General features: G+C 40.3%; 1 protein-coding gene and 1 pseudogene across 2 annotated transcripts; both read left to right on the forward strand.

The window, feature by feature from the left end:
- The first annotated feature begins 43 nt into the window (after positions 1 to 43).
- LOC115668460 (protein FAR1-RELATED SEQUENCE 5-like) lies at positions 44 to 4,235 on the forward strand. 2 transcript variants are annotated; one of them, XM_056303367.1, is made up of 5 exons: positions 44 to 1,569; positions 1,649 to 3,749; positions 3,843 to 3,973; positions 4,048 to 4,104; positions 4,189 to 4,235. In XM_056303367.1, the coding sequence occupies exons 1-2, from the start codon at positions 1,555 to 1,557 to the stop codon at positions 2,504 to 2,506; spliced, it is 873 nt and encodes a 290-aa protein (XP_056159342.1). In that variant the 5' UTR covers positions 44 to 1,554; the 3' UTR covers positions 2,507 to 3,749; positions 3,843 to 3,973; positions 4,048 to 4,104; positions 4,189 to 4,235. The 2 variants fall into 2 exon arrangements, with proteins under 2 accessions (XP_056159342.1, XP_056159341.1); XM_056303366.1 differs by lacking the exon at positions 44 to 1,569 and having other exon boundaries at positions 2,512 to 3,749.
- A 4,865-nt stretch (positions 4,236 to 9,100) lies between these two features.
- On the forward strand, positions 9,101 to 13,405 carry LOC115684354 (2-oxoglutarate-dependent dioxygenase 19-like; annotated as a pseudogene).
- Positions 13,406 to 27,410: the final 14,005 nt, after the last annotated feature.

Genomic DNA, 27,410 nt, shown 5'->3' on the forward strand with positions numbered 1-27,410 from the left:
GCGTGGGAGTTCCAACTTCTTTGACAAAATAGTTCTGGTGCTCGTCTCAAAACATTGTTTCTTTGTTAATTGTGTTTTCTGAGCATTTGAAATGATTTGAAAGTGTCATTTTAATGCCTCTCTCTAAGGTGCATATTATCCCATCAAATAAAAGAAGTATTTTTGTTAGTGTGTGAAAGATCGTGAGTTAGTATAGAGTAGATGTCTCGACATTCCTGTCAATAAGTCGACATGGACTGAGCCGCCAATAACTAGTACTTATTTATACTTTCTTGGTGCCGAATGGATCGATATTTGCCCCTTAGCTTGCTGCTCACCTTGTGTTTGAAAAAATGCCTAAGCCAAATCTGTTGAGTGTTTGAGGTTTTGACGTTGCTAGATCGAATGGACCGAATGAATAGGGTAGTGCTAGCGTAACTCGATACATCACAATGAATGACGTGCTGTACTTTATCTGGTGGCTTCCGAATGAATGGTGTGCTGCGGCTAGAATTTGTTGTTGTGGGGGGGGGGGGGGGGCCAGATGTTCGTTAAAATTCCCCAGAGAAAATTGAGTTGAATATCTCACCGGATAATCATCTTTTGTGAATGTGTACTAGAGATGACGACAATATATTAGAGATGATGTGGAGAGGACCTTGAACGAGTGGACTAATTCTGTACCTGCACTGGTGTTGCATAGGGTCCTACTTCATTCATGGTTGAACATAATTTGTGAGAGTGCTTTTCCTGCTTTATATTGGTGTGTGATGACGTACTGCTAGTTTGGTGCATCAACTAGACTCTATATCTAATTGTGAATCGCATTGAAACAAATTTTTTTTTCCGTTTGAGCAGTTCATGGTAGTTTTGTCTGGAGAATTCTGTGGTCTCCTAATGAAAATGCGTCCTCACTTGAGTGCGTATGCTTGAAAAGATCCTTTTTTTACTTGGTCATCCGTCAAAACACTTGGGTAAGAATAGTCCTCCTTACTTTTTTGGAATATGACTTCCACTTTTTAAATTAGGAAGTTGTTTTCCTTAGTTTTGAACTTGGCAGTATCGCATGAATTGTCACTTGCTGTTCAGTGTTTGAGCTCCTTAGAATGAATGGTAGTGCATCACATTTCAGCCCCTTGCATTAAATCGATGTCACCTGCGAATCGATGTCACACTTCATGCTCATTTTGTCATGATGGCAATTTTTTCGGATACTGTCATCTCTAACTTACATATATGGCAGTGGCTTGCTCATGTACATAAATTTTCCATGGATGACAACCTCCATTTGAAAAAAAAAAAAACCCCAGCTGTGTTGCATATATGTATCGTGCGTGCGTAGTTTCTACATTATAGTTTTGGATGTCTTTTCTGATAATGAACTCCACATTCTAGTTTTCTGAGCATATACATGAGTATGGACATCCGTAACAATTGATATACATCTATTTCTCGTCAAGTAGGGACATTACTGAACTTAAACCTGCTGGAATTATCTTTCAAGCTTGCTGGTTGGGACTGTTTTGGTGTCATTTTAATCCCAATTTGGTATCAATTTGGGTGCAAATTTATCGGATGGCTGAATCAGAGGTAATTATTTGCTCATACTATGTGAAATATATTTTTCTTAAACCACTGCGTTGATAACTTTTTGTTCTTTTAGTTGCAGCATGAAACTTCCCATCTTGCACACGTAATGCGTGATATGGAAAAAAATTATGAGTTTGCGGTAGGAATGGTTTTTCCAAATGAACTTGAAGCATACGATAAGTATGTGGCCTATGCAATCGGCAAAGGATTTGGGGTGAGAAAGGGTAATATGTTCAAAAATGGTAAAGGAGAATTAACCCGACGAACTTTTGTGTGCCATTGTGAGGGGCATTCGGTCAGCTCATCTGATCAAGAAAAGAAATTTGAGAGGTATGAAGTTAGATGTGGCTGTCCTGCTCGTATCAAATTTAAGGTTAACAATGGTGTCTATGAAGTCATGAAGCATATTTCTGAGCATAATCATGCATTTATTCCGGATGATCAAAAGCATTTGATTAGATGTGGAAGAATTATGTCTGATACTTCTAAGAGTGTCTTAGTTGACATGAGGAAAGCCGGCATTGGAGGGACTACAGCGTATACGTTTTTAGCAAATGAAGCTGGAGGAAGCAAAAACTTGGGTTTTAACCTGCGTGATTGTCAAAATTATTTGCAAACGAAAAGATCCGATGGTATAAGTGGGGGAGATGGTCAAAGTGTTCTAAATCATTTTCATCTCATGCAAATGCAAAATCCAATGTTTTCATATGCTGTACAGTTAGATCAAGATGGTAGATTGACAAATTTATTTTGGAGAGATAGCATGTCAAAATTTGATTATGATTGCTTTGGTGATGTGCTAGTGTTTGATACCACGTATTGTACCAACAAATATAACATGATATATGCACCATTTATTGGGATTAATTACCATTGGAAGAATGTTTTGTTTGGTTGTGCATTTTTGTTGGACGAGACTGCAGAATCATTTATATAGTTATTTGATGTTTTTTTGAAGTCTATGGGAAATAAGGCTCCGAAAACCATATTCACTGATCAAGACCAAGCCATGGCAAAAGCCATTATAACGGTGTTTCTGAATACATAACACTGTTTATGTACTTGGCACATCGGGAAAAATGCCAACCAAAACATCCCACATCTTTACCATAAGCCGGGTTTTAAGGATACTTATTTCTTAGCGCTTATGTATAGATGTACATCGGAGGAAGAAATTAAATTTACTTGGAGGGAAATGGAAAAGGGGTGGGATACTGCGAATAAACCTTGGCTTCGGAGATTACACGACATTAGACACAAATGGAGTTCAGCTTTTGGTCGTGACATTTTTACATGTGGTATAAGATCCAGTCAAAGGAGTGAGAGCACCAATAATGTCTTCCAACGTATGTCGACGAAGACATTGACTCTTGTAGAGTTTGTCCACCACTATGAAGAACAAGTGAAGCACATGAGAGAAATTGAAACTCAAGATGATTTCAGTAGTCGAGGGAATCCCAAATTGGCAATTTTGGGTAATGACATCTTGACACATGCTTCAAAAGTGTATACCCGTACCATTTTTAAACGGTTTAATGATGAATTCATGCAAAGTGTCTCTCAACGTATTTCAAGTGAAGCATTTGATGGATCGGTTTGTTTTTTTACTGTCAAGTTAAAGGGGAAGTTAAATGGGAGTGGAAATGTTGTCAAATTTGACCCTGCAGACTCTTCAGTTTCGTGTGATTGCAAATTATTTGAATTAAAATGGTGGTTGTGTTGCCATGCGTTGAAAGTGTTGAGTGAGAAATCATCGGTTATGGGTGTTCCATCTCCCTATATTTTGAAAAGATGGACTAAGGGTGCCAAACAAGGGATTGTGAATGATGAATCTCATGAAATGGCATCGGGTTCATCTAAATTTAATCGATTTTCCACGTTAATGCATCAATCCTTTGAAATGATGAGTTTGGGAGCCGAAGATGCTGATACTATGAGAATAGTGACGGGGGACATGGAAAAAACGAAGGCTAAACTTTTATCACATAAATCGAGTATGGTTGTGACTGATGATGCTGGTGATGATGATGATAATGAGGCTTCTGTGTGCAAGATTTCGGCATTGGAACCCCATCGAAGGAAAGCAAAGGGAATAAGTTATGGGAGGCTTAAAAGCTCAAGTGAGAAAAAGAAGAAAAAATCTAAGGAAGGAGCACCTCCAACACGAATAGAAAGTCGAGGTGAGTGGCATATTATTCTACTTAATATGATTAGTTAAATTTATTGCTTATGTCACATGATGCCGATAACATATTTATTACTTTGTAATTTAGAGTTGGTTGTTTAAGCAACACAAGATGGAGCTCATTTCCCAGATTATTTGCATAATTCAAATCAGTTTCAAAGTGCCTTTTATCCTAGCAATATTGGTGGTCCTAGAGTAAATCTAAGTTTTCATAATCAGGTATATTGCTCGTAATCTTTCAGTTGTATTTACATTTTACTAATTTGGTCAAGTTTTTTTTGTGGATGTAGCAGCCACCATACATCATGCCGCCGGGGATTATGAGTGGATTTTGCCCATTTCCCAGTCAGGTATTTAAAAGCTGAACTTATCAGATACATGAATGAGAATAATCTTGCAAAACAAATTAGTAGTGACAAATTTATTATATGTAGATGCAATCACAATACACCATGCCGCTAGGGATTATGAATGGAATTTCTCCATTCACTAGTCAGGTGCTTATTATGAAATCATTTTAGATCCTAGTGTTATTTCACCTTATTATTACCATAGTAATATTTATTGTTAATGGTTTCTGCTGCATAGATGTTGAAGTATCATAATAGATCTCATGGAATCATTTTGAGTCAGGTACAACTTGCTTTTTTTTATTCAACACTTATTTGAGACATTTATCTTGGCATTTGTTTAGTAAAATGTAAATAAATTGGTTATTCCTTTGTGCAGGGGTCATCAAACTCTTTTCAGCATCCTAGGGTGAATGAGTTGAACGACTCTGAAGGAACATAAATCAATTGTCTGAAGTAACTCATAATTTTGTCTCTCTCTAGGAGGAGGAGGAGGAGGAACTCTCCCTCTCTTTTATGTACATGCTTGAATTTATAGCTCGTTGTGGATGAGCTCGACTTTGATTCCCGCCACTTCTCGTCAAGAAGAGGTAAAAGAGCTTGACCTTGAAATTTGAAGTAGTTACCTTCGGGTTGGTAATAGGGGTCATCTAAATTATTAATGTTACAGGAGTTGTTATTGTGATATTTTCCTTTCTGTGAACGAACATCACTTCGTTGTAGACATTTGGATGATTTGTCCTTGCTGTTAACTCTGAATGTTTGAAACATTTCCATGGCTGATTGAAGAGAGACTTCTCTTTGGACATGGAATGTCCATCTCCATTATCGTTGGATAGTATGCAGCTGTGGATCTACTTTTGTTAATTTATATGTAATTGCAGGACACTATTCTGTAGCTGGAGTTCCAAGGTGTGAGAAAGCAACTAAAAGTACAAGTTTGTAAATCTTAAAGCCTTCAGAAATTTTGGTATTTGGACTTTTTTAGACTTGGCATGTATGTACACCAAGGCCAGTTGCATCAAGGCTTGCTGCAGATCGTCGGAGTAGGGATCGGAAGCGACGTTGCCGCTCGGGGCTCCAGTTCGATCGGCAGCGGCGATCGGATCGCGGACGGGCAGCATTAGGTTTTCGTCGGAATCGAAGAGATCGATCGCGCGGCAGCTGCTACGGCGGCGATCGGGGCGGCGGAGGCGGGAGGTCGGGGCCTCCGCTGACATGACCTTGGGGTATATTGTAACAGTCTGAATTTTCGATCCTTTTCCCGGGATTTAGGAAATGAATTTGACCAATGCACTATAGTGAGATCTCACCCGGGACCCGCGCATTCACGGGATGCTAACCTTAGGGGTAGGGCTATTACGGGATTGAGTTCGCACGACCAAAGAACTCGACCTGGGTTCGATCTTCGACCATATCGATTGACGAGGGAATGTTTTGAGCCAATCGAGACCGATCTATTTGATTGATCGTGTCCAAAGGGCACTAGTGACAGACCGTCGCAATTATATGACAATCGAGGTCGTCTTGGTTCGAGCAAACTTAAACGTGATTTGACTTAGTGTCGGTCACGGGTCGAGAGCGCGTAATTCCAGAGAGCCACCCGTTAGCCAGAGATAAGCTAAAGTCGTGATTGTTCGATTTTAGTCATTTCTTGGAATTCGGGCCCGGGAATCGAGAATTTTGAAAGTAACAATTTTGGACGGCCGATGACGTTTTTGGCTTGGCCAACATTGGGGCCACCCATTTCTGCAAAAAAATAGATTTCGGTCCGGGGCCAGAAAAATTATGGTTTTGCCCCTATGGACACCGATGTTGGATTTTGAGGCCGTTTGAGGTTATTTTTCGCGGCCAAGGTCATTTTGGGGTGGCCACGCACATTCAGAGTGGTTTTGACCAAAAATTGGAATTTCGACAAAAATTGGAAAAATAATATTATTTTATTCCCGAGACTTTGACGTGGATTTTCGAGGGCTTGCGCGATGAATTTCGCGATTCCGACGCCATATTATGTTGGCCACGCACATATGGAACACGTATGTGCGAAAATTGGAATTTCGGTTCGGGATCGGAAAATTACGAAAATGCCCCTAGGCCATTTTTGATTAATTCCGAAAATTGGATTTAATTTTGGGATTAACCAAGGTGAGTTAGGCTTAACTCAGGTCTGGTCAACCATGATTAAGAGCAAATGACCATTCTACCCCTAAATTATTGGATTGGATCAAATTTGGGCCCTTGGATTAGGGGCAAAATTGTCCAATGGGCCTAGATTGTGACACTTGGATCCCACTAAGCTATCTTTGACCCATTTGACCAGATAGTCTTCTCTCTCTCTCTCTCGTGCTGACCCATTCAGCCATTTTTTCCCCTGAATTTTCCTCTTCTTCTTCACGTTTACGGTTGCGGTCCGTTTACGCCATTTTTGAGTTTGTTCACACCTAGGAACAGTACCCGGCCGTCTTGCCCCCACCAAGCCAACATCACCAGCAACCATTTCCACCTGCGTGCGGCCACCACGGCCCGAGTTTTGTCCAAAATAGCCTTGTTTTCTGTTTTTCTCTTTCCGTCTGCAAAGCTGATGCAGCCGGAGCTTCGTCGGAGCTCCGATCCCCATTCCGTCGACACCCGGCCGTCCGGCCTCGCCGTGCGTCGCCGTCCGGCCCTGATCCGTACGGTGTCCGTATGCAGGCCATTGTTCCCGTCCGTACGGATCACATTGTTCACGCCGGACCGTCGGACCTTGCTGGTGTCCATCAGAGCACCTCGCCGGCCACCATCCCAGGCCTGTCCGTACGGGGTGTCCGTACGGAAGTACTGTTCACCACCGTACGGGGGGGATCACTGTTCACGCCGTCCGTACATCGCCGGCGACGCTGCTGCCGTTGTCCCGGCCCGTTCCAGCCCCGTTCTGTCTCGCCTTTTTGGGTAAGTGTTTTCCCCAAATGTCATTTAGGAACTCGGGTATTTCTAGGCTCGTTTGAAGTTCGGTTTAAGTGATTTTAGGGACTGTTTGCTGGCTGTGATATGCCGTGTGATATGCTGCGAGTGGCTGTTCGATACGCAGTTAGTACCATTAGGACCGGCTCGTAATTTTATGAAAGTGCCGTGAAGAGCCGGGAGTGAGATATGGTGATTTTGAGGGCGAAAAAGACTGATTGATGGCTGTGATGTGTGGTTTTAGGTCTTGTGGGGTCTTGTTTGTCGTGTGGTTAGTGCTTGTTAGGTCCGGCCCGAGATTTTGTGAAATTGCCGTGAAGGGCCTGAACTGATTTGATAACGTTTGGGTGTGGAGAAATGCTAGTTTGTGTGTTGATCGTGTGTGTTGTGATATGACTGTGTGGTTGTGGCTGATTTGGGATTGTGCTTGGGCTGATTGTGGACTGGCCATGTGTCGCGTGTGTGTGGCCGTGAAGTGTGGTGGTGTGGTAGTGCATTCGCGTATTGTATTCGCGTGCCAACAATGTGTGATTGGGTGTTCGTGCGGTGTTTGTGTGACGAGGTTGTGTAAATGTGAAATGTGTGTGAAGTGTGTATGTTTGGCAGTGTGTTTGTGTGGTTGCGTGGCAAGTGTGGTTTGAGTGGAACGAGGGTACGGAAATGTGAGATTGGTTGGAAAGGATCCGTCCTGAGGCGTGTACGTTTACGCGGGACGATGCCGTCCCTGACGAGGTGACGATGCCCGGCCTGACGAGGTGTCGATGCCTGACGTGGTCAGAAGACCGTTGGCCTGATGCGTTTTACGCGGGCGTGGTAGAAGGAAAGTGTGTGTAGGATTCCGTCCTGAGGCGTGTACGTTTACGCGGGACGATGCCGTCCCTGACGAGGTGACGATGCCCGGCCCGACGGGGTGACGATGCCTGACGAGGTCAGAAGACCGTTGGCCTGATGCGTTTTACGCGGGCGCGGTAGTGGTGGAAAGGTAGAAAATGAGTGGGATTTGGCAAGACAAGCGAAAGGATTGAGGAAAGTGATGCATGGTGTGAGTAGCGTGCGAGTGTGTTTGTATCGCGTGATGTGATGCTTAATTATGGGGTAGAAACTGCTAGGCACGGTATGGGACGTGCCCAAGTGATTTCTGTCTTATAATTGAGGCACGCGCGCGTCTGTGATTCCTTGTTGTGATGTGTTGGCTGTGTTATTGTCTAACGTGCAGGAACGTGCGTGATGGATTCCAGGTAGGGTCGCATGTGATTGTTAGTTTGATCGACCGTTGTGTGTTATGTGTGTTTTCGTCTGGCGGTACGTGAGTGCCTACGTGGGGTTTGGGGTTGTACACTTATTGAGATTCGTCTCACGGTTGTATAACCGCCACTTTTAGACCCCCGACCCTAAACCCGGGAAGCGCGCCTTTTCTTTTTGGAAGTCCGGGGAGCTGCTGTTGGTGCCCAGTGGAGCTGCAGGTGAGTTCCAGAGATTCAAGCCAGAGATTCAGAAGCAGAATGGAAGAGGGCGACCCCTAAGTTTTTCCCTAGGGTGTTTTAGGGGTTGTATAACTTGGGATATCCGATAGTGAAGTTAAGATAACCAAACCCCTGAACTTTTATTTAAACGGTGACTGAGGATGTTAGTTTGTATTTATGTCCGTAATATGATGTTTGTATATTTGGTGTTGTATGAATATGTGGTTCTTTGGATTGTTACGTTGTTCTACCCCGTTGTCGTCATTATTTGTCCGGGGTTTTGTTATTCGCTTCCGCATGTGGCTCTGATGTTTGGGTTGGGTCGGCGACGTTCCTGGGACGTCGCATCATTTCGACCGGAGCAGGGGATGTCGCGAGCTCGATGGGGTTCGGGGCGTGACATATATGCTGATCAAACTCGAAACCCGACCCGGACCGCCCCGACTCGATCCCTGGGGTACATGCTGAACAGGGTCTTGGGCTGGGTCTGGGCGGGTCAAGCGCGACCCTGTTGGTTTTGGGTCAGGTAGGGTATCATGGAAGCCCAACCCGACCCGACCCATTGACACCCCTAAGAGTCAATTTCGTCTCAAATGGATACTGTTTGCCCAGTCACTCCACACCATTAAGAAGCTACTTTTTCAAAGCTCAAAATAGCAAGTGTTAAGACTCTGACTGAATCTTCCAACCTCACTTCCATCCCTTCCCACTATGCCTACACCACCTCCGCTTCCGGTGATCAAGCCATTCACGATGACTCCATCCCGGTCATCGACTTCTCTCTTCTCTCCTCAAGCAATCCCAACCAACGATCTAAAGCCGTCTCGGATCTTGCAAAGGCTTGTGAGGACTGGGGCTTCTTCATGGTACATAATGTTCCTAGCTAGTTCATTACCTGCTTCACAATACCTTTCTTTTATTTTATTATCTTGCGAACATGCAAAACAAACGGTTGGTATTTTTCATCAGCTTTTGCTTATCCAACTGCCATAAATTCTTAAAGGGAAAACTATCCAAAAAAGTCCTAAACCTATTGCCGTTTTGCCAATTGAGTCATAAACCTTTCAATTTTACCAATTAAGTCCTAAACCTTTTGATAATTTATCAATTGAGTCCATCTGGCCTGAATTCGCTAACGTGGGTGTCGATTGTCCTACGCGGCATGACCAGCATTGATGCGGACAATTTTAAATAATATTTTAATATTTTTTCGAATTTTTATTTTTTCTTTCCTATTTTCTTTTTTCCTATTTTTCTCTTTTCCTTCTTTAATTTTTCAATGTGGTCGGGGAAGGCTCAGTGGCCCTAGCCATCCGCAAACAAGAGTCGCACGGCCCTCACCCTGCCTCCCCCACATTTGGGCGAGGCTAGCCATGGCCTTGCCGGCCGTAGGCGAGGCTGCCTTTGCCCACGGTCAAGCACCACCCACCAACAAGAACGGAGACCATGCGTCATCCCTCCTTGCTTTGTGCTCGGCCCTTTTTCTTTTGCTTCTGCCATAGTCAGGATGGCCTTGGCATCGCGGAGGCAATCGCGACCCTTGCCTATGAAGCCACTGCGGCATCCCCCACATTTGGGTGTGGCCAAATGAGGGCCGTGCGACCCTTGCCCACGACTAGCAAGGGCCGCCAGGCCCTCCCTGGCCACAGCAAAAAAAATTAAAGGACAGAGAAAAAAAAAGGAAAAAGAAAAAAAAGATGAATAAAAATTCGAAAAATATCAAAATATTATAAAAATTGTCCACGTCAATGCTGGTTTTCTTATATGGCACAGCTGACATCCACGTCATCGGATTTCCGCCAAAATTGGATGGATGGACTCAATTGGTAAAATTAAATAATTTAGGGCTGAATTGGCAAAACTGCAATAGTTCTTGAAAGATTAGCGACAATTTGAATCGAATTAGCTTATTCAATAGACGGTTGTTCATTCATGCCCGAGCTAAAGAGAATTAATGAGAAATTATTCTCATGGCTTAACCTACATGAGATTGGGCGCTGCATGTAAATTTATTCTCATGGCTAGCAACAGTTTCTTGTTTACCACGTATTGATCATATAGCCCTTGGTTGTACATGTGAGTAGCTGATCAACCACGGAGTGCCCGAGAGTCGAATGAAGGCGACAGTCGAGGCGCTGATGGGATTCTTCGATCTGACAAAGGAGGAGAAGAGTGAGTTCGAAGGGAAGCACGTGTTGGACCCCATAAGGTACGGGACGAGCTTCAAAGCTTCGGTCGACAAAGTGTTCCTCTGGAGGGATTTTCTGAAGATGACGGTGCATCCAAAGTTTCACTGCCCCACCAAACCAGAAGGCTTGTGGTACCTAACGATACAATGTGTTAGGTACTTTTTTATTGTGATATAAAAACCACAAAAATCCTTAAACCGTGTCCACCGTGACATGTTTACCCGGAACTTTTTTATTGTGACATAAAAAGTCCCAAACCATACCCACTGCGACACATAATCCTAAACTTTTTCTTATGACATAAAAAACCCCAAACTTGTAACTTTGTATTTTTCAGCTAAAACAATTTCGTTTTTATTTCACTTAAGCACGAGGGCTTCATGTCAATGCCATTTGCTTTCTGATATATAAGTAGACAGATTTTTAACGGTGGTTATTGACAGATCTTTGACGGCGGGTAAATGTATCGCATAGATACACGTATGGGGGTTTTGGTATCATGGAAAAAACTTTAGGGTACATGCTTCACAGTGAGCATAATTTGAGATTTTTTGTGGCTTTTACCCTTGAATTTATTTCTACGCTTTGCGTGCATGTTCTCAGTTTGCATATACATATTGATATTTCTGTTTTCTTAATTCCATTTGTATATAAAAGTTTGAGTTTACCACACCACAAATATCAACAATCTGATGTTTTACTAATTGTGGCAATGACAACTATATGTCCTAACTGTAGCTTCAATGCTACAGTCCAGAAGCAACAGAACCTTCCCCTTGTGGACATTTTTTTCACAATCGAGTATAGGATGAACCTACAGAATCTTAAGGGAGTGAAAAATTGAAGAGTAAGTATGTGGGTAGAGCAAAATAAGTTGTCACTCTTCTCAACTTGTTATGCTAAAATAATGTTCAGAGTTATCAATGCATCCAGATCTAGTGCACGGTATAAAATTATCAGGTACATCGGAAAAGAAAAATTGATGAGGAACTAGAACAAATTCTCCTTCCCTGGTAACACGAGAATCCAAATCTTCGACTTGACTAATTCCCATTCCCATCCATGTATAAGACTCTGTCCACTTGGGAGGCAGATCCGAGCTCTAAAGTTACCTATATGCGAGACGATGTGATTTGGATACCAGATTTTCCGTATCTACTTGACCACTCAATTAACCATGTGGGATCTGAACTTGAACAACTTCAATCCGTCTGAGATGCGAGCTCTTCAGCATCTTTGGTTCCAGTTTGTTAGTTTGTAAAGTTGATCTATATTTACCTAGAAATCTGGCAGTCTTGAAATATCGGAATAGAAAGTACACGATTCTTATGTTAGGTTAGCATTATTTTGGATCATCTTGACGTCAGACAAACAATTTTGTACGCCTAGAAAAAATAAGCAAAGTGCGGATTCAATTTGATAGAGCAAAACAATTGGTAATACCCCAGATAAAAGATTTGAGTGATAGAAACTCGTGAAATCCCTAAAGATGAAAAGAACTCCACCGCGGCATTTCCTCTGACGAATGAAAGCAATGTCTGTTGCAATAAAGTTTTGGCAGAGTACTCTGGAGCGCTTCGAAAATTAGTTAGGGAATTGCTCAAGGGTATATCGGAGGGCCTAGGACTCGAACTGGGCTATATTGACGAGGCAATGAACATGGATTCAAGCCTACAGATATTAGCAGTGAATCTGTATCCGGCATGCCTACAGCCAGAACTCGCCATGGGCCTACCCTTACACTCAGACTATGGCCTGTTGGCCTGTTGACCATCCTCATGCAGAATGGAGTTGGCGGCCTTGAAGTTTATCATGACGGGAAGTGGGTCAAAGCCGATCTCATTCCAAATGCCTTTGTGGTCAACACCGCTGATCAGCTCGAGGTAAATATACAGAAATCAATGTTTCATCTTTCTAATCTCCCTTATCTGACTTGCAAGAGAGGTCCAATAAATTTCAAATCTTGGTGTGAATACTGCGTGCCTTGGTTGGTTTATAGATGCTGATAAAATGTAGGTATTATGGAAGGGACATTGTTATTAGACATAGAACTATAGTAGATACAGTTGTCTTAAAAATTTGCTAAAAACTTACTCTATTGTCTTTGTTTCTTTAACCGGATATTAATCAGTTAAAGTTGATACGAATCTTTGTGATTTACTCTAGTTTCTCCCGTTGAACAGATCAAGCTTATTGTAACTAATTTTTTTTCTCGACACTTTACAATTGTGCAAGATTATGAGCAATGGGAAATACAAGAGCGTTCTGCATCGAGCTATCGTGAACAAGAAGGCTGCAAGGCTATCGATCCCTTTTTCTACTGGACCGTCGCCTGACACTGTCGTCATGCCAGCGAAGCAGCTGGTGGATGGTGAGCACAACCAAGGCACACACATCTCGATGAATTACAAGGACTACCTGGAATTTAAACAGAGCAAAGTAATTGCTGGGAAATCGTACTTGAATCAGGTAAAGATATGATTTTGTGCAGCCTACTGTTATGCTGCATTATGTTAAAGAGGGATGTGTGATTGTGTTCTGCTTCTAGACTGTTTGGACTCTTTGGAGAGCAACCTTATGGAACGTTTAATATTATGTGGTGAAAGGAGCAAGAAACATACGGCACTGATGTATGTAAGCTGAACCTTTCTGTGATGTATCTTCTTGACATAATAAATGGAAGTGAGAACTAAATAATGCCTGATTAAACACTGTTGAGTTTGTAGTGCTATACAAAATCACGATGGTTGGTCAGTATGAACAAGCAAATTTGCCTGTCTAGATTTCACCAGAAATGGCCACTTCATTTGGCTGAAAATATTGGGTACTCGCCGCAACTCGATGAACGTTTTTCGAAGATAATCTCCTCAAGGAAAATACTGATATGTTTAGGCTGAGACAATACGTTGACCTCTAGAATCATAACCACAGAGGCATTTTGGGCCATGTTTAGGATGATGCTAAAACCTCGGTTTCTTTTAGTTTTCACAGTTTCGACTAGACATTGCACCGATGAAACCTGATTTTGTCCAATCTTGATGGGATGCTGAGAGGGTATTTTCCCCCTATGTTAAGCGATCAAACAGAATGATTAGTTCTCGAAGCAAATCAAGCATAATTCAGATGTTTTACAAGAGAACTCATCGTGTTCAGACAACTTTCTTAGTCTCTTTGTGTTTGGTTCCCCTTCCCTCTCATTACGTCAAAAACATCTGGTTGAACAGAAGTCCAATATCTTCAGATTCATGCCAATATGGGCGAGGATAGCTCTGTCTCATTCTCGTGATGATAGTGAAGTGTTCAGGCCAATCCTGTGCTTGCAATATGTTGTGCCCATTGAGTACAGTGGAAAGTAGATGGAAGTCAATCTCATTCCAACCTATTGGAAACATGGATTCCAAATACCATACATGAGAAAATGCGGAAAACGTCTCTAGGAATACTTGAATCACTGATCAAAAGATATATCATGCAACGGAATGTAGCTTGATTTCCACAGATTAAATGCCCGTTTACAACTTCGAGAGAGTTCCGGTTTCCGTTCTTCGAGCATATAAGAGAATGACTGAGAGTGAGAGTTAGAGGAACTTTTTTCCTTTATGTTTTTCTTTGTGTTGATGTATGTCACTTTTTTCTTAGTTCTTATTTCTTGAAGAACAAAAGAACGTAACTTCCCTTTTGGAAGTGGCATCTCACTAAAATACAAGTAACTGCCTTTTACAGTTACTTTTGTTGAATATGTGCTTATTTGCCCAACGATGGTGGCCCATAAACTATCATCTCCCACTTGCCCATGATGGGACAAATGTAACTCTCTCTTCTTTGCACAATTCATATCAACAAATAATCTGTGCGATCAACATAGTTTGAGAGCTCGTTGCCATACATCTGTTAGGAATATATAGCAGCTCAAATTGGATATTATCAGTCAAAGTAGATGTAGTATGTTGTACCCTAGATCAATTAGTCACATTTATATCTCTCTTGATCTCTTTAAGTATTATATATATATATTATATTCACAATTACGATTAAACATAAATAATCATAATTAGTTGGACCTGTGAATACAAAAATGTAATGTGACATCAATAACAAATTGATCTTCCTCTTTCCTTAAATCTCTCAATTTTTATTCAATTTGCTTTTTTAGTAATGTCCCATTAGATCGAATCATCTATGATCATTGGCGACATTCTAAGATAGCAAACATTGAACAAAAATTTTGAGAATAAGTAAGAGTCATGAGGGCACCTAATTGAGAAACTCTTATCCTCAAGAGTCTCACACGGCTTAAAAGTTGAGATTAAACATTTGCCAACTCTTATTGGTCATCTTATGCATACGTAATATGAAATATGTTTTACGGTATTAAGTTATTTCCCGTAGAGCATATGTCTTTATTGTCAATACCATACAGATGACACTTCAGACATTTCCAATATCTAACTTGAGTTCATAAATCTACTCTTTTTAATCTATCAGAATGCACATCTGGCATCAAAGATAGATAAAGTAAAATATGTTGGTTATTTTACTTTCGGACATAATAAATATTATGACCTCATCTTAACATTTTATTAAGACGACATCTATATTTTAAACTTGAGCTCTCAATTATCACCTTGATCATAAGCTTAAAATTGTCTCATCTCTATTTATCACATAGTAAATAGAGGCGATTACCCGTGTAAGTGGGCTAATCTCTCATCTATCCAATATACTTTCTTAATATAATGCACTAAGCGTATGTATAAATGTCAAATAAACTCATAGGCATTAATAATGATAGAAAAATATCATTGAATATGAACTTTTAGGGAAATACAAATGTCTAGTACGTCAACCTCTACGCAGTCCTAGAGATTTTACATGACCAAGGAAAACATCTTTAGGGAATGGCTTCATCATAGGATCTACTATCATTCTTTGCGTAGGTATTTACAGAACGTTCACATCTCTTCGTGCAACCATATCCTTGACAAACTTATACTTGGTATCTATATGTTTGGTCTTGCAATGAAATTTGGGATCCTTGGTGCAAGCTATCACTGCATGGCTATCACAATTAACCAACAATGAGTTTGCAGCATTTTCAGCAACACCTAAGTGATCCAAAAACTCTTAAGTCAAACACCCTCCAATACTGTTGCTGAAAGTGCCACGAATTCGGCTTCCATTGTGGATAAGGCTATACATGTTTGTTTCTTACTGCTCCAAGATATGGCACCATAATTCAGTACGAACACAAATCCAAAAGTAGATTCCCTTTCATCTAAATCTTCTCCCCAGTTAGCATCTAAATAGCCTTCAAGCCGCAAATCCCTTTCTTGATAAATAAGCGAATAACCAACAATACCCTTCAGATACTTAGGATTCTTTTGACGGCTGTTCAATGTGCTTGACGACTGAATTAGTATCCCTTTCTTGATAAACAAGCGAATAACTAGGTGTGTGCACCTGGTTATTCATGAGTGTTGTATAGCAACCATGAATCTCATAGCAATGGCCTTACTCCACGCTCATATAAGTACTTCCATTAAGTCTACATTGAAAATAAGTACGCCATCCATAAGGGATATGAAATTCGTAGGAGATTAACTCATTCCTCACTTAATGTGCAGTTTAGCATCAACCCAATACACCATAGGAGGGATTTCAATATTGTTGGGAATGCGCAGCAGAAGCCCGATACCTTCACCTGGGAAGATCGCCAAAAGGGAGCTCAAGTCCAAGCCCGTCAACATATCCAGTTAGATCCACCTTCACTCAAAAGCTTAAACCAATGAGTTGTGGCCTAACTAGGATATATTAACTGCTCAACACCACATTAATTATCAGATATGGGACTTCTCCAACACAACTCACACTTGTATCTCAACAATCTCCCCCTCACGTGTGAGTTCGGTGTTAGGTTTGCTTCTTCTTAATTTAGGCATTCTTCTGTATCAGCTTATCTCAACTTGAATCTCCAACTCTTTGCAATGCACCCGCAACTATGCACAATTGTGATATTCTGAAAATTCGATCCAATTTGGTTATTTATGATATGGTGATTTCGTCGACGCTCTATTGGTTGATTCTCACCCTGACTTGATCACTCAGGGAATACTAATCAAAGGGGAAAGACTATCGAGGAATTTCCTTCTAACAGCCGCCCATTAGTTTGAGCTGTACTGTAGCCGCGATTGATTGATTTCAGCCACAAATTATGATCCGATTTTGAGTGTCGAATGCTCAAGGATTTCACATCCGAACCATAGGACGTCGCCACATAATTTTACGAGTTTACCATGAAAAATTTCAATTCCCAAAAAAAGATCGAAGAATCGGAAATTTAACACAAAAAGCGGAAGTGTGCCGAGCCAAGCCCATTGGGCCTCGCGACCAAGAAAGGCCAGTCATTAAGGGCCGATAAGGTTAAGTCGGTCTGTAATTTGGTACTTGGGCCGAGGACAAAATGGTAATTTGGGGGACAAAATTTAAGAAAAATTGCAAAAAAAAATGAAATATATTTTGCGTGGGATCATGATTGACCCCACATTCTCTCTCTCTCTCTCTCTCTCTCTCTCTCTCTTCCTCTTCCCCTGCTGACTCCCCCATGCCGCTGACTTTCCCCTACTGACTCCTCTTCTTCCTCTTCTTCTTCTTTTCCTCTCCTTCTTGACTGCTACTGCTTCATGTCTTCTACTTCTTCTTCGCTTCTGCTTCCTCATTCTACTCCTTCTTGCTGCCACTGCCGATCATACCGTTTCCCATCGAAAATAGCCATGCCGCTCACCGCCGCTGTCCAACACCCCAAACCGCCACCACCAGCCGCTGTCCCACGCTCAGAATAGCCCCAAGCTGTTACCAAACTGCCATCGACCGCTGCTCCTCTATCGCGCCCGTCCACCACCGCTCACTGCTTGCCATGCTTGCCCGCCGCTATAGCTGCTGTCCACCGCTGTCCAGCTACCTAGCCACCAACACTAGCTGCCGTTCACGCCGGGAACAGCCCCCGAACAGCCCCATAGCAGCCGCTCCCTTTGCCGTGCTTGTTCGCCGCCGTCTGCCATCCGCCGAGCCCAAACTGGAAACCACCGTGGACAGTCGTGTTGTCGCCGTCGTTATCACGTAATCGCCGTAGTTAGACGAGTAAGTTAACCCCTAATCCCTTGTTTAGGGTGTTAAACTTGCTTAGGGTAGTTTAATTTAGGTTTAGATTAAGTTAATGGTTGTTTAAATAAAATTAGTGGATAAGTTATCAGCGAATTATTTGATAACCATGGATGATAGGTTATCGTTGGATTGATAAATTATCGTTGAAAATCGGTGATAGGTTATCCGTGAAATTGGTGATAGGTTATCGATACTTGAGCGATAGGCTATTACTAATTACATGATAGGCTATCGGTGTATGGGCGATAAGTTATCTCGAATTTGATGATAAGTTATCAATTATTTTATTATTATTATTTATTTTATTAATTAAATTAATTTACGGAATTAAATAATAATATTTTATTCTCAAAAAAAGAAAAAAATATTTAATTTCCGAAAATCAAATATTAATATTTTTGAATGATTTTTAATATCGAATTGTGATTTTTTATGCACAAATTGTGATGCCAAAGTTGGATTTCGTCGTATAAGTTGGCATATATGGCCAAATGATTTGAATGATTATATTTCGAGAAAAGATTTTGAATCTTTGAAAATAGATTATTTTATAATTATGTTTGAGAAAGGAATTTGAGGCTTTGAGAACGAAAAGCGTGTTTCGAAATGATGATTTACAAAATTGAGCAACTGTTTGCATGTGTGATCACATAAAAATGGTTATGTGGCATTAATTCGAGCACAATTCATGTTTGCATTAGCTAATTGAAAATATAAGAATTGACTTGAATGCTTGTGTGTTCGTGTGGTCACATGTCGAAGCCGTCTTGCTATAGATCGCTTGGCGATGCCCGATTTATCGAGGTCCGCCGTAGATCGCGTTCGATTTTATCGGATGTTTGGAGATTATCTGGACTGCCGATACTCCGTATACCGAATTGCGGCCCGATGGCGGATTCGATGCTCCTTACGGGATACTATCTTACTGTAGATCGTTTGATGTTGTTGTATTGGAATGCCGTCATCCTGTAGATCGTTTGACGTTGCCATGCCCGATGGAGCGGGACGATGCTTGGTCATACCGGAAGACTACCATCTCACTGCGTATCGCTTGATGTGTAGTGGCCCAGAGGGGTCATGATAAATGGAACACGCATGTTGCATAGTGCTTGATTATGGGGCGAAAACTACTAAGCATGGTATGGGACGTGCCAAGTGGGTTTTACCTTATAATCGAGACATGCGCGAGTATGGATGCATGATGCATGGGAAATCTCTTTGTGTTCCGAGTACGTGTTCTGCAGGATGCATTATTGTGATATTTATTGACTGATGTCATGTGTGACGCTTGTGCCAAGGTGAGGTAAGGATGCTTGTGATTGTTAAACGGCATGTGGTTGATCCGTATTCGATGTGTGGTTGCCTGGCTAGGAACCCCGAGGCGAGTTGGCCTCCTAAGTGGGGCTTAGGCCGTTAACTTATTGAGATTTTATCTCATTTGTTGTTATTAAACCTCTTTCAGGACCTTAGCATGTCGATGCACCCAGTACGGTTTGAGGTACCTCAGGACATGGAGACTATTGTTTCCATGCACGTATCTGACCAGCCGTACATTTTTTAGCGCCATCGGACGATAGTTTGGGTGGATGAGGGACTGACTCATTGGGTCCCCCACCTGTTCCTAGCTTGGTTTGTTAGGAATGGTGAGGATCTGTTTGGGCCTATTAGGGGGTTCGACGGTCCTCCGGAAGAGAGTCCTGGGCAGGAGATATGGGATCCTATGGTGATCGACCCACCTGACGGGTCAGTAGAGGATCCTGAGCCCGAGCCCGACTTTGTTCCCAAGGACCTGTCGGATTTTGAGCCGTTGGAGCATGACCCTGACTCCCCCTACTTTGACTCATCGACGTTCTATATGGATAGCCCATGAGAGACTTGTTTGGAAGCTGACTTTTTGACGGACCCACTGATGACGAAGTAGATTGACCCCAGCCTAGTATCTTTTCGTAGGCTTTTTATGGAAATGCCCGAAGTGGGCTTGTAAAGAAAATGTTCCCAGGGGTTAATCAAGTAAATATTAAAATGGTGTTGTTGTTTGATTGTTGTGAATCGTTTTCCCTACCTATCCCTATTTATTGTTGTTGTTTGAGTCTTGGTTGTTATCGCTTCTGCAAGCATAGTAAAAAGAAAGATAAAAATAAACGGGTCGGCGACAAGTCTTGGGACGTCGCATTATAGCGACCATAGTGGGATGTTGCGTGCTCATAGGGTTCGGGGCGTGACAACAACAACCATCATCAATTGCTAACTTTGGATTGCATCACCCATGGTCTTTATCTCACATCACCAGACCAACTGTCCATGGTCGCTTCTCGCTAGATCAACCGTGATGGCAATTTTCACCTGAAACAAGCATCGATCATGAGATTTCTTTGTTGAGATATTCACCAAACACCGGAATAGATTAGGGGCCCACCAATCAACCATCGGCTCTGATACTATTTTTTGCGTAAGCCAAGCGATCGAACAGTAAAATAGACACAATAAAGAAAATAAATCGGACACCTGATTTACGTGGTTCAGTCATAGTGACCCACGTCCATAGTGAGAGCAACACGAAATTCCACTATAGATCAAGCAATACAACGGAAATTATAACCACACTCGAGTCACTCAAACACTCTCAGTGTTTCTCAAGCCCCAATTATATCCAATAATTCACGCAGTGTTTAGCCCACAATTCCTCATGAAATAATCTCTCAATCTCACGAAGGAATTGTACACAAATCTTACCGCAAGATTTAATCGCTACAAACACTCGGATATCTTTAGAGTGTAATTCACTAGCAGGGGCTCCTCTTTGATCTCACACATGAGGGAGAGATTGTTGAGATAAATGTGTGAGTTGTGTTAGAGAAGTCCCATATCGGATAATCGATATGGTGTTGAGCAATTAATATATGCTAGTTGGCTCATAACTCATTGGCTTAAGCTTTTAAGTGAAGGTGGATCCAACTAGATATGTTGACGGGCTCGGACTTGAGCTCCCTCTTGGCGATCTACCCAAATAAAGGTATCGGGCTTCTGTTGTGCATTCCCAACAAATGATGATCTTCATAAGAAGTCACACCTCTTATTTATGGACAAGAGCATATCCAAAGTAGGAAACCTCCCTTTAGGAAACCTTCTCCAATTTGGAAACGTTTTCCAACTACGAAACCATTTAATTCGGAAACCTATTCAAAATAGGAAACCTACTTGAATTATGAAACTTTCCTTTTCAGGCTCAAACTTGAGACCTATTTTCAACAAATATACTTTGGTGTTACAGTGTCAACAAACAACTTACGATTGGTTGGGATAAAATCACATTGATACTATCGGAAATTGCTATTTTAGTTCTAAAACTATTATGATTTCTTATTAGCCATGGGATCTTTAATCACAAAGGTTGGGATACAATCCTTACTATTAGGGAAATTGCTATTTAAATTTTTAAAGTTTTCAATTGTTCCAATGCAGTCCTAAACCTTTTAGTAAAATTCCAATGTAGCCCTCCCGCTAAAGACTCGCATGAAATTGTTGATGTAGCGGTCCAGTCATTGCCAGCCATTTTATATGGCACACTGGCTATTTGACGTGAACAAACTCAATCGCAACAACATTGTTTTGCCCCAACTTCAATGTCATCTCTATTTCTTTTTTTTTACTTCCTTTTTTATATCTTTTCTTTGTTCTTGTGTTCCCTTCTTTTCTCCTCCTTCAGCCGGATCTGGCTCCTACTTCTATTTTACGATTGAATGTGCAAACCCCTTTCTCTCTGCTAAACTTCCGAGAGCTCAACTCTCTTCCTCCATGCTCGTTCAGCTCGTGTCAGTTGAAATCTTTGCAATTTTGAAGGCCATGGCTGAGCATCAAGATGTCAGCCAGCTCGGCCACAGCTCCTCCAAATCTCGGCACACTCGGCCACTTGACTACTCCTCTAAACTTTGATCTCAGTCACCCCTCCAAATTTCAGCGAACCTTAGTTTTTGGGTCATAGTGTTATTGTGGAATTATGTATGTGCTTCTGTATCTTTCCGGTGTGTTTTTGTATTTGGCGTAGATGTTCACATGTGACGTGGATCAATTGTTTTACTTTCATTGCTTGACTCCTACCTTCTCTTGTGGCTTTATTCTGCGTTGTTGATTTTTTCGTACTCTTTCTAAAGATCTCTCCTCAAGCCCATGTGATGCCGCTTGTATTATACTAGGGGATAATAACATAAATGGTCCTTGAACTTTAGCTCAATGTGCATTGTGATTCCTGAACTATTAATTTATTCAATGTGGTCCCTAAAATTTAGCACCAAATTTACTTTTGACTTCACATAATCGATCGATGCCACCAAATAGGAACTTTTTCTGTACAAATTATATAGCTGTCTTGTGCAAATTTGTTTCTGCTAACTAGAATGACTTCACATAATCGATCGATGTCTCAACTACATGAACATGATTGTAGTGTTCCCGACGGCATAAAATACATTAGCAATGCTGTAAAAAACTAGTGCGATTAATCTTTCAACATATTCTTTAGATTTTTATATTATATAATATGATGGAAGATAAATGCTTGCTTGACGAAAGATGATGTATATTCTACTATTTTTCATGACATTTTTAACTAGCCGAAACTTTTAAAACTTCATTGAACTCAAAATAATATTTAAAATTTAGATCCAAAACTTACTAACCATTAAGTTCTGCCGACATAGTAGGACTTGTCAGGGTAACAAAGAAAGAATTGTCTATCAAATTCTTATTCAAGATCTGAAACATTCAAAATTCAGAAAATGAGCAGAATATGTTGGAATGAGAACGAAAAGAAAATTAATAGGTAAAATTTGCATGTGAACATTTGTAAGAAGAACTAGCTTGGAAGTCCAAGCCATAATGTCTGGATCTTGCTTGAAAAAAACCATCTCATCTTGGTTTGGAGTAATCCAAGCATCAAGTTAAATTATGTCTCGAGTTTGAGTTTATGTACATTTTCCAATTTGAGTTTATGTACATTTTCTGGACTTGTTTGGAGGGCTCACAACTATATCCACACAGAGAAGAAAATAAAAAAAAGGGGAGAAAAGCTCATTGTCAATACAGGACAAAATAAGGGGCATATATATATATATATATATATATATTTCATAGGGTAGAGAAGTCTTTTGTCAGGAAATGAAACAAAAGCAAGGGTTTGGGTTTTACTCCTCTCTCCAACCGAAGCCGTATAAAAGGAACAGAAGACTTTGTGGTCCCTCCTTTTCTGAATTGACGAGAAGCATCACAAAGGAGCCGCCACACGAAGAAAAAAAGAACGTACGGACGTTCTCAAGTGAATCGCGCGAAGAATTTTGATTTGGGCTTGAATATGCGATGATTTTGTGCTGTGATTTTCACATTCATATTGAGTTGTTTATTTGTAAGTACTATAGACTTGGATGTAATCTAAATGTAGGAAATATTCGAGCGTGTGAGCGAACGATTGTAACTCTAATTCTCCGATTATAGTGGATTATTCGCTCCTTTCTCACTGTGGATTTTTGGTATCCTTTATTGTTCTTTATTTATTTTTCTGGTGATTTCGCGTTAATTTAATTGCAAAATCATATTTAGCTTCCACATTAATATTATAACAATTGGAGCATAGGATTTTCTAGATTTTGATTCAGGACATTTGCTCCTTTGATTATTATCTAAAAATTCTGTTGCTACAATAATGTTTGGAGTGAAAGTAGAAACTGAGAAGTTTAATAGAAGGAATAACTTTGGATTATGGAGCGTCAATATGGAGGCGCTATTGACAACTTAAGGTTTGGTTGAAGCATTGGTGGCTAAGGCTAAGTTGTTTTCCAAATAATGAAAGATGCCAAAAGGACATGCTAATGAGGAAGGCAAGAAGTATAATCTTGTTAAACCTATTGGCTGAGGTGTTAAGAGAGGTGGCTGAGGAGAAGGATGCCGCAGCGTTGTGGGCAAAACTTTAGGCACTCTATGTAACGAAAGTTTTGAATAATCGCTAACATATGTTGAAGAGGATATTTCAATTTCGATACACTGAAGATACATTTATCAGATCCCTCCTAGAGAAGTTCAATAAACTCATGACAGATTTAAGAAACATTGGTAAAATCCTTGATGACAAAGAACACAGCATGTGTTGTTAGCTTTTTTTACCAAAATCATGGGAGCACTTTACTGGTTCACACGATTACAAAAGAAAATCAACATGATTTATGGTGGGCTATCTTGGGGTAGCCCCTCCACTATTCAACAGTGAGTAAATGCTTTCATAAGGAAAAGAGGAGCTGTTGTTGGTTTTTTAATGAATGTGAAGGTTCAACAATTGTCGGAAGGAGTTACTCGAAAACTGCATGGTCTTGGCTCAATAAATGTGTTTTTTGTGTTGATATTTTGTCCTTAGGATAATTAGTGTGTGGGCTGTTTGTCTTCATCATTGAATGCATGGTCAGTGTTCTTCTATTATATAAGGATGTGAGGGTGAGTGTTGTATATCTATTGAAGCCAATAGAAAGCATTCTAAGAACCATTTCTCCCTCCAATTTTTGTGCCCTTATTCCAAATTCCGAAGTTTTATTATTATTCTTTTGGTTTCAAAATTTGGTATCAAAGCTAGAAATGACATCCACATTTTCTTTCAATTGCAACTTCCAAAGTTGAACTTGAAGAATTTCAATAATTGATCTGTCCAGATAAAGATTCTCTTCAAATTACAAGATTTGTGGAATTTTTTGGGAAATGGCTACACCGAAGTGGCCAATGCTAAATCCTTCGATGCTTTAAAAAGGAGGAGAAAGATTTGTTGGTGGAGTCCCAAAAGAAAGATGAGAAAGCATTGTATGTGATCTTTCAAGCCGTGGAGGAAACGACATTGGAAAAGATATCGAGTGCGGAGACATGAAAGAAGCATGGGATATTCAGCAAAAATCTTACAAAGGTGATGATAGTGGATGCTATGTGAATTGATGCATAAACAAACATGCCCTACCAAAATATGTGTGACAATAAGTTAGCTATTGCTTTAGCCAAGAATCATGTTTTTCGTGGCAAGAGCAAACATATTGATGTCAAGTATCACTATATCCGTAAGCGAGTCAAAGATGGTGAGTTTGAGCTTGATTTTTGCAGATCAGATTATCATTTTGCATATATTTTGACGAAACCATTGAACGCGGATTTGTTTGAAAGATTAAAGATGATTCTTGGTGTTCTTGAATTCCAAAATCAATTTTAAAAGAGGTTGTTAAAATAATCTAAAATTAATTGTTGAAGATTTTAGCATGTGGGTTGCTGCGTTCTAGATTTGGTTGTTAATATTCTTCAACTGATGTCTTGATTTATGGTGGGTGTTAGAAAAAGAACCAAGACGAAAGGAAATCAATATGATTTCCGGTGGGCTATCTTTGGTTAGCCCCTCCACCATTCAACAATTAGCAGCTTTCGTAAGGAAAAGAGGAGCTTTTGTTGGGTTTTGTTAAAAAACGTGAAGTATGACCAACTGTTAAAAGGAGCTGCTAGAAGACTTCATAGCTATTGGCTCATGTAATGTGTGTTTTTTGTGTTGACATTTCGTCCTTATATTAAATAGGGTTAATACCACGAAAAAACCCAAACTGATACACCTGTGACAAATTTACCATAAACTATTTTTTTGACTACCAAAAACCCTAAATTGGTACACTTATGATAATTTTACCCCGAACTATGTTTTTGACCACCAAAAACCCCACACCGGTACACCTATGACAATTTTACCCCGAACTAATTTTTTGACCACCAAAAACCCCAAACTGGTAAACCTGTGACAATTTTACCCTCTGTTAGTTTTCGTTAAATTTTACTGTCAAATTGCTAAGTTTGATGACACGTGATAGTTGACGGGTCTACCAGTTTGAGGTTTTACCCCTCTGTTTGTCACAAGTTTACCGATTTTTGATTTTTTGTGATATTAATCCAATTTAATGGATACTATCGGAGGGTAAATTTATCACAAATGTGCCAGCTTGGGGTTTTTAGTGGTAAAAAAATTAGTTTGGGCTCAAATTATCACAGGTGTACCAGTTTAGAATTTTTGATGGTCAAAAAGTTAGTTTGGGCTAAAATTGTCACAAGTATACCGGTGCAGAGTTTTTTGTGGTAAAAAAATAGTTCAAGATAAATTTGTCACAAATATACCAGTTTGGGATTTTAGTGATTAAAAAATTAGTTCTAGTTAAAATTATCACCGGTGTACCAGTTTGGGGCTTTTCGTGATATTAACCCTATTAAATAAGTGTGAACTATTTGTCTCATCATTAAATGTATTGTACGTGTTTTGCTTTTATATAAGGACGTGATTGTGAGTGCTATATATCTACCGAAGCCAACAGAAAGCGTTTTAAGAACCATTTCTCCCTCCAATTTCGTGCCCTTATTCCAAATTCCAAAGTTCTATTATTATTCTTTTGGTTCCATAGGAAGCATTCAACTTAGCATTGCATTTGGATGTTATTTTGAGAAAAAATGGAGAGAATAAGACACCAAAGGTGTGTCTGCAGTGGAAAAAATAGAAAAAATGAAATACAGAGGGACTTTACGGTTGGAAGACACTGAAGGCCTGGAAAGATAAGAAAAACAAGGAAAATGGGACCTACGAGTCTCAAAGGGAGAAAGGATGAGAGAAAAAGAGGAACAACACATTTGACTAAATAAAAATAGGGGATTAATACTAAAAGGCGGGCCACATAAGGGACAATATGGTTAAAACACTATAATAGAGAGTGTCCAAACCAAATGAGAAGTGGAAAATGCATGGCCTATAAAATTATTACCAATCTGCGTTAAAATCCATCTATTAACAATCTAAATTTATTAGCCATTGATAAAATGGTGCCAACCTAATTGATAGTTTGAGAGGATAAAATATTCAATATGCTTTACATTGAGAATATATTAAGAACCATTTCTCCCTTCAATTTTGTACCCTTATTCCAAATTCCAAAATTTTATTATTTTTATATTGGTTCCAACACAGGAAGCATTCAACATAGCATTGCAATTGAATTTTTTGTTAGAAGAAATGGGAGATAACGAGACACCAAAGGCGTGTATGAACGAAAAAATGGAAAAAAAGGGAATAGAGAGGTACACTACCGCCGCGACGAAAGAAAAGAAGAGAAAAAAAGAGGAACAACACATTTCATCAAATAAAAAGAGGAGAGTAATGCCAAAAGGTGAGCCATGTAAGGGATAATATGGTCAAAACACCGTGATAGGGAGTGTCTAAGCCAAATGTGGAGTGGAAAAAGCGTGACCCTTCCTTTCTTTATTCACTTAAATGTTTGCTTAACGACACCTAACCTTTGATTTGGCTCCTCCCTCTCTCTCCAATGGCCCTTTTTTTTACCATGTTTTCCTTGGCAATCATATACCTTTATTCCTCACATCAAACGCAACTATTCATGTGCGTAGGACATATTTGGTAGGGGATGAATAAGAAAACAAAGGATATAGTTTTACGGATTATAGGCAATGGGATATACTTATCCAACTGTCATGAATTCTTGAAGGGAAAATT

Source organism: Syzygium oleosum, unplaced genomic scaffold (assembly GCF_021117445.2).
Source record: "Syzygium oleosum isolate NSW1041296 unplaced genomic scaffold, Sole_v2.1 Sole_v2.27, whole genome shotgun sequence".
In the NCBI taxonomy this organism is placed as follows: Eukaryota; Viridiplantae; Streptophyta; class Magnoliopsida; order Myrtales; family Myrtaceae; genus Syzygium; species Syzygium oleosum.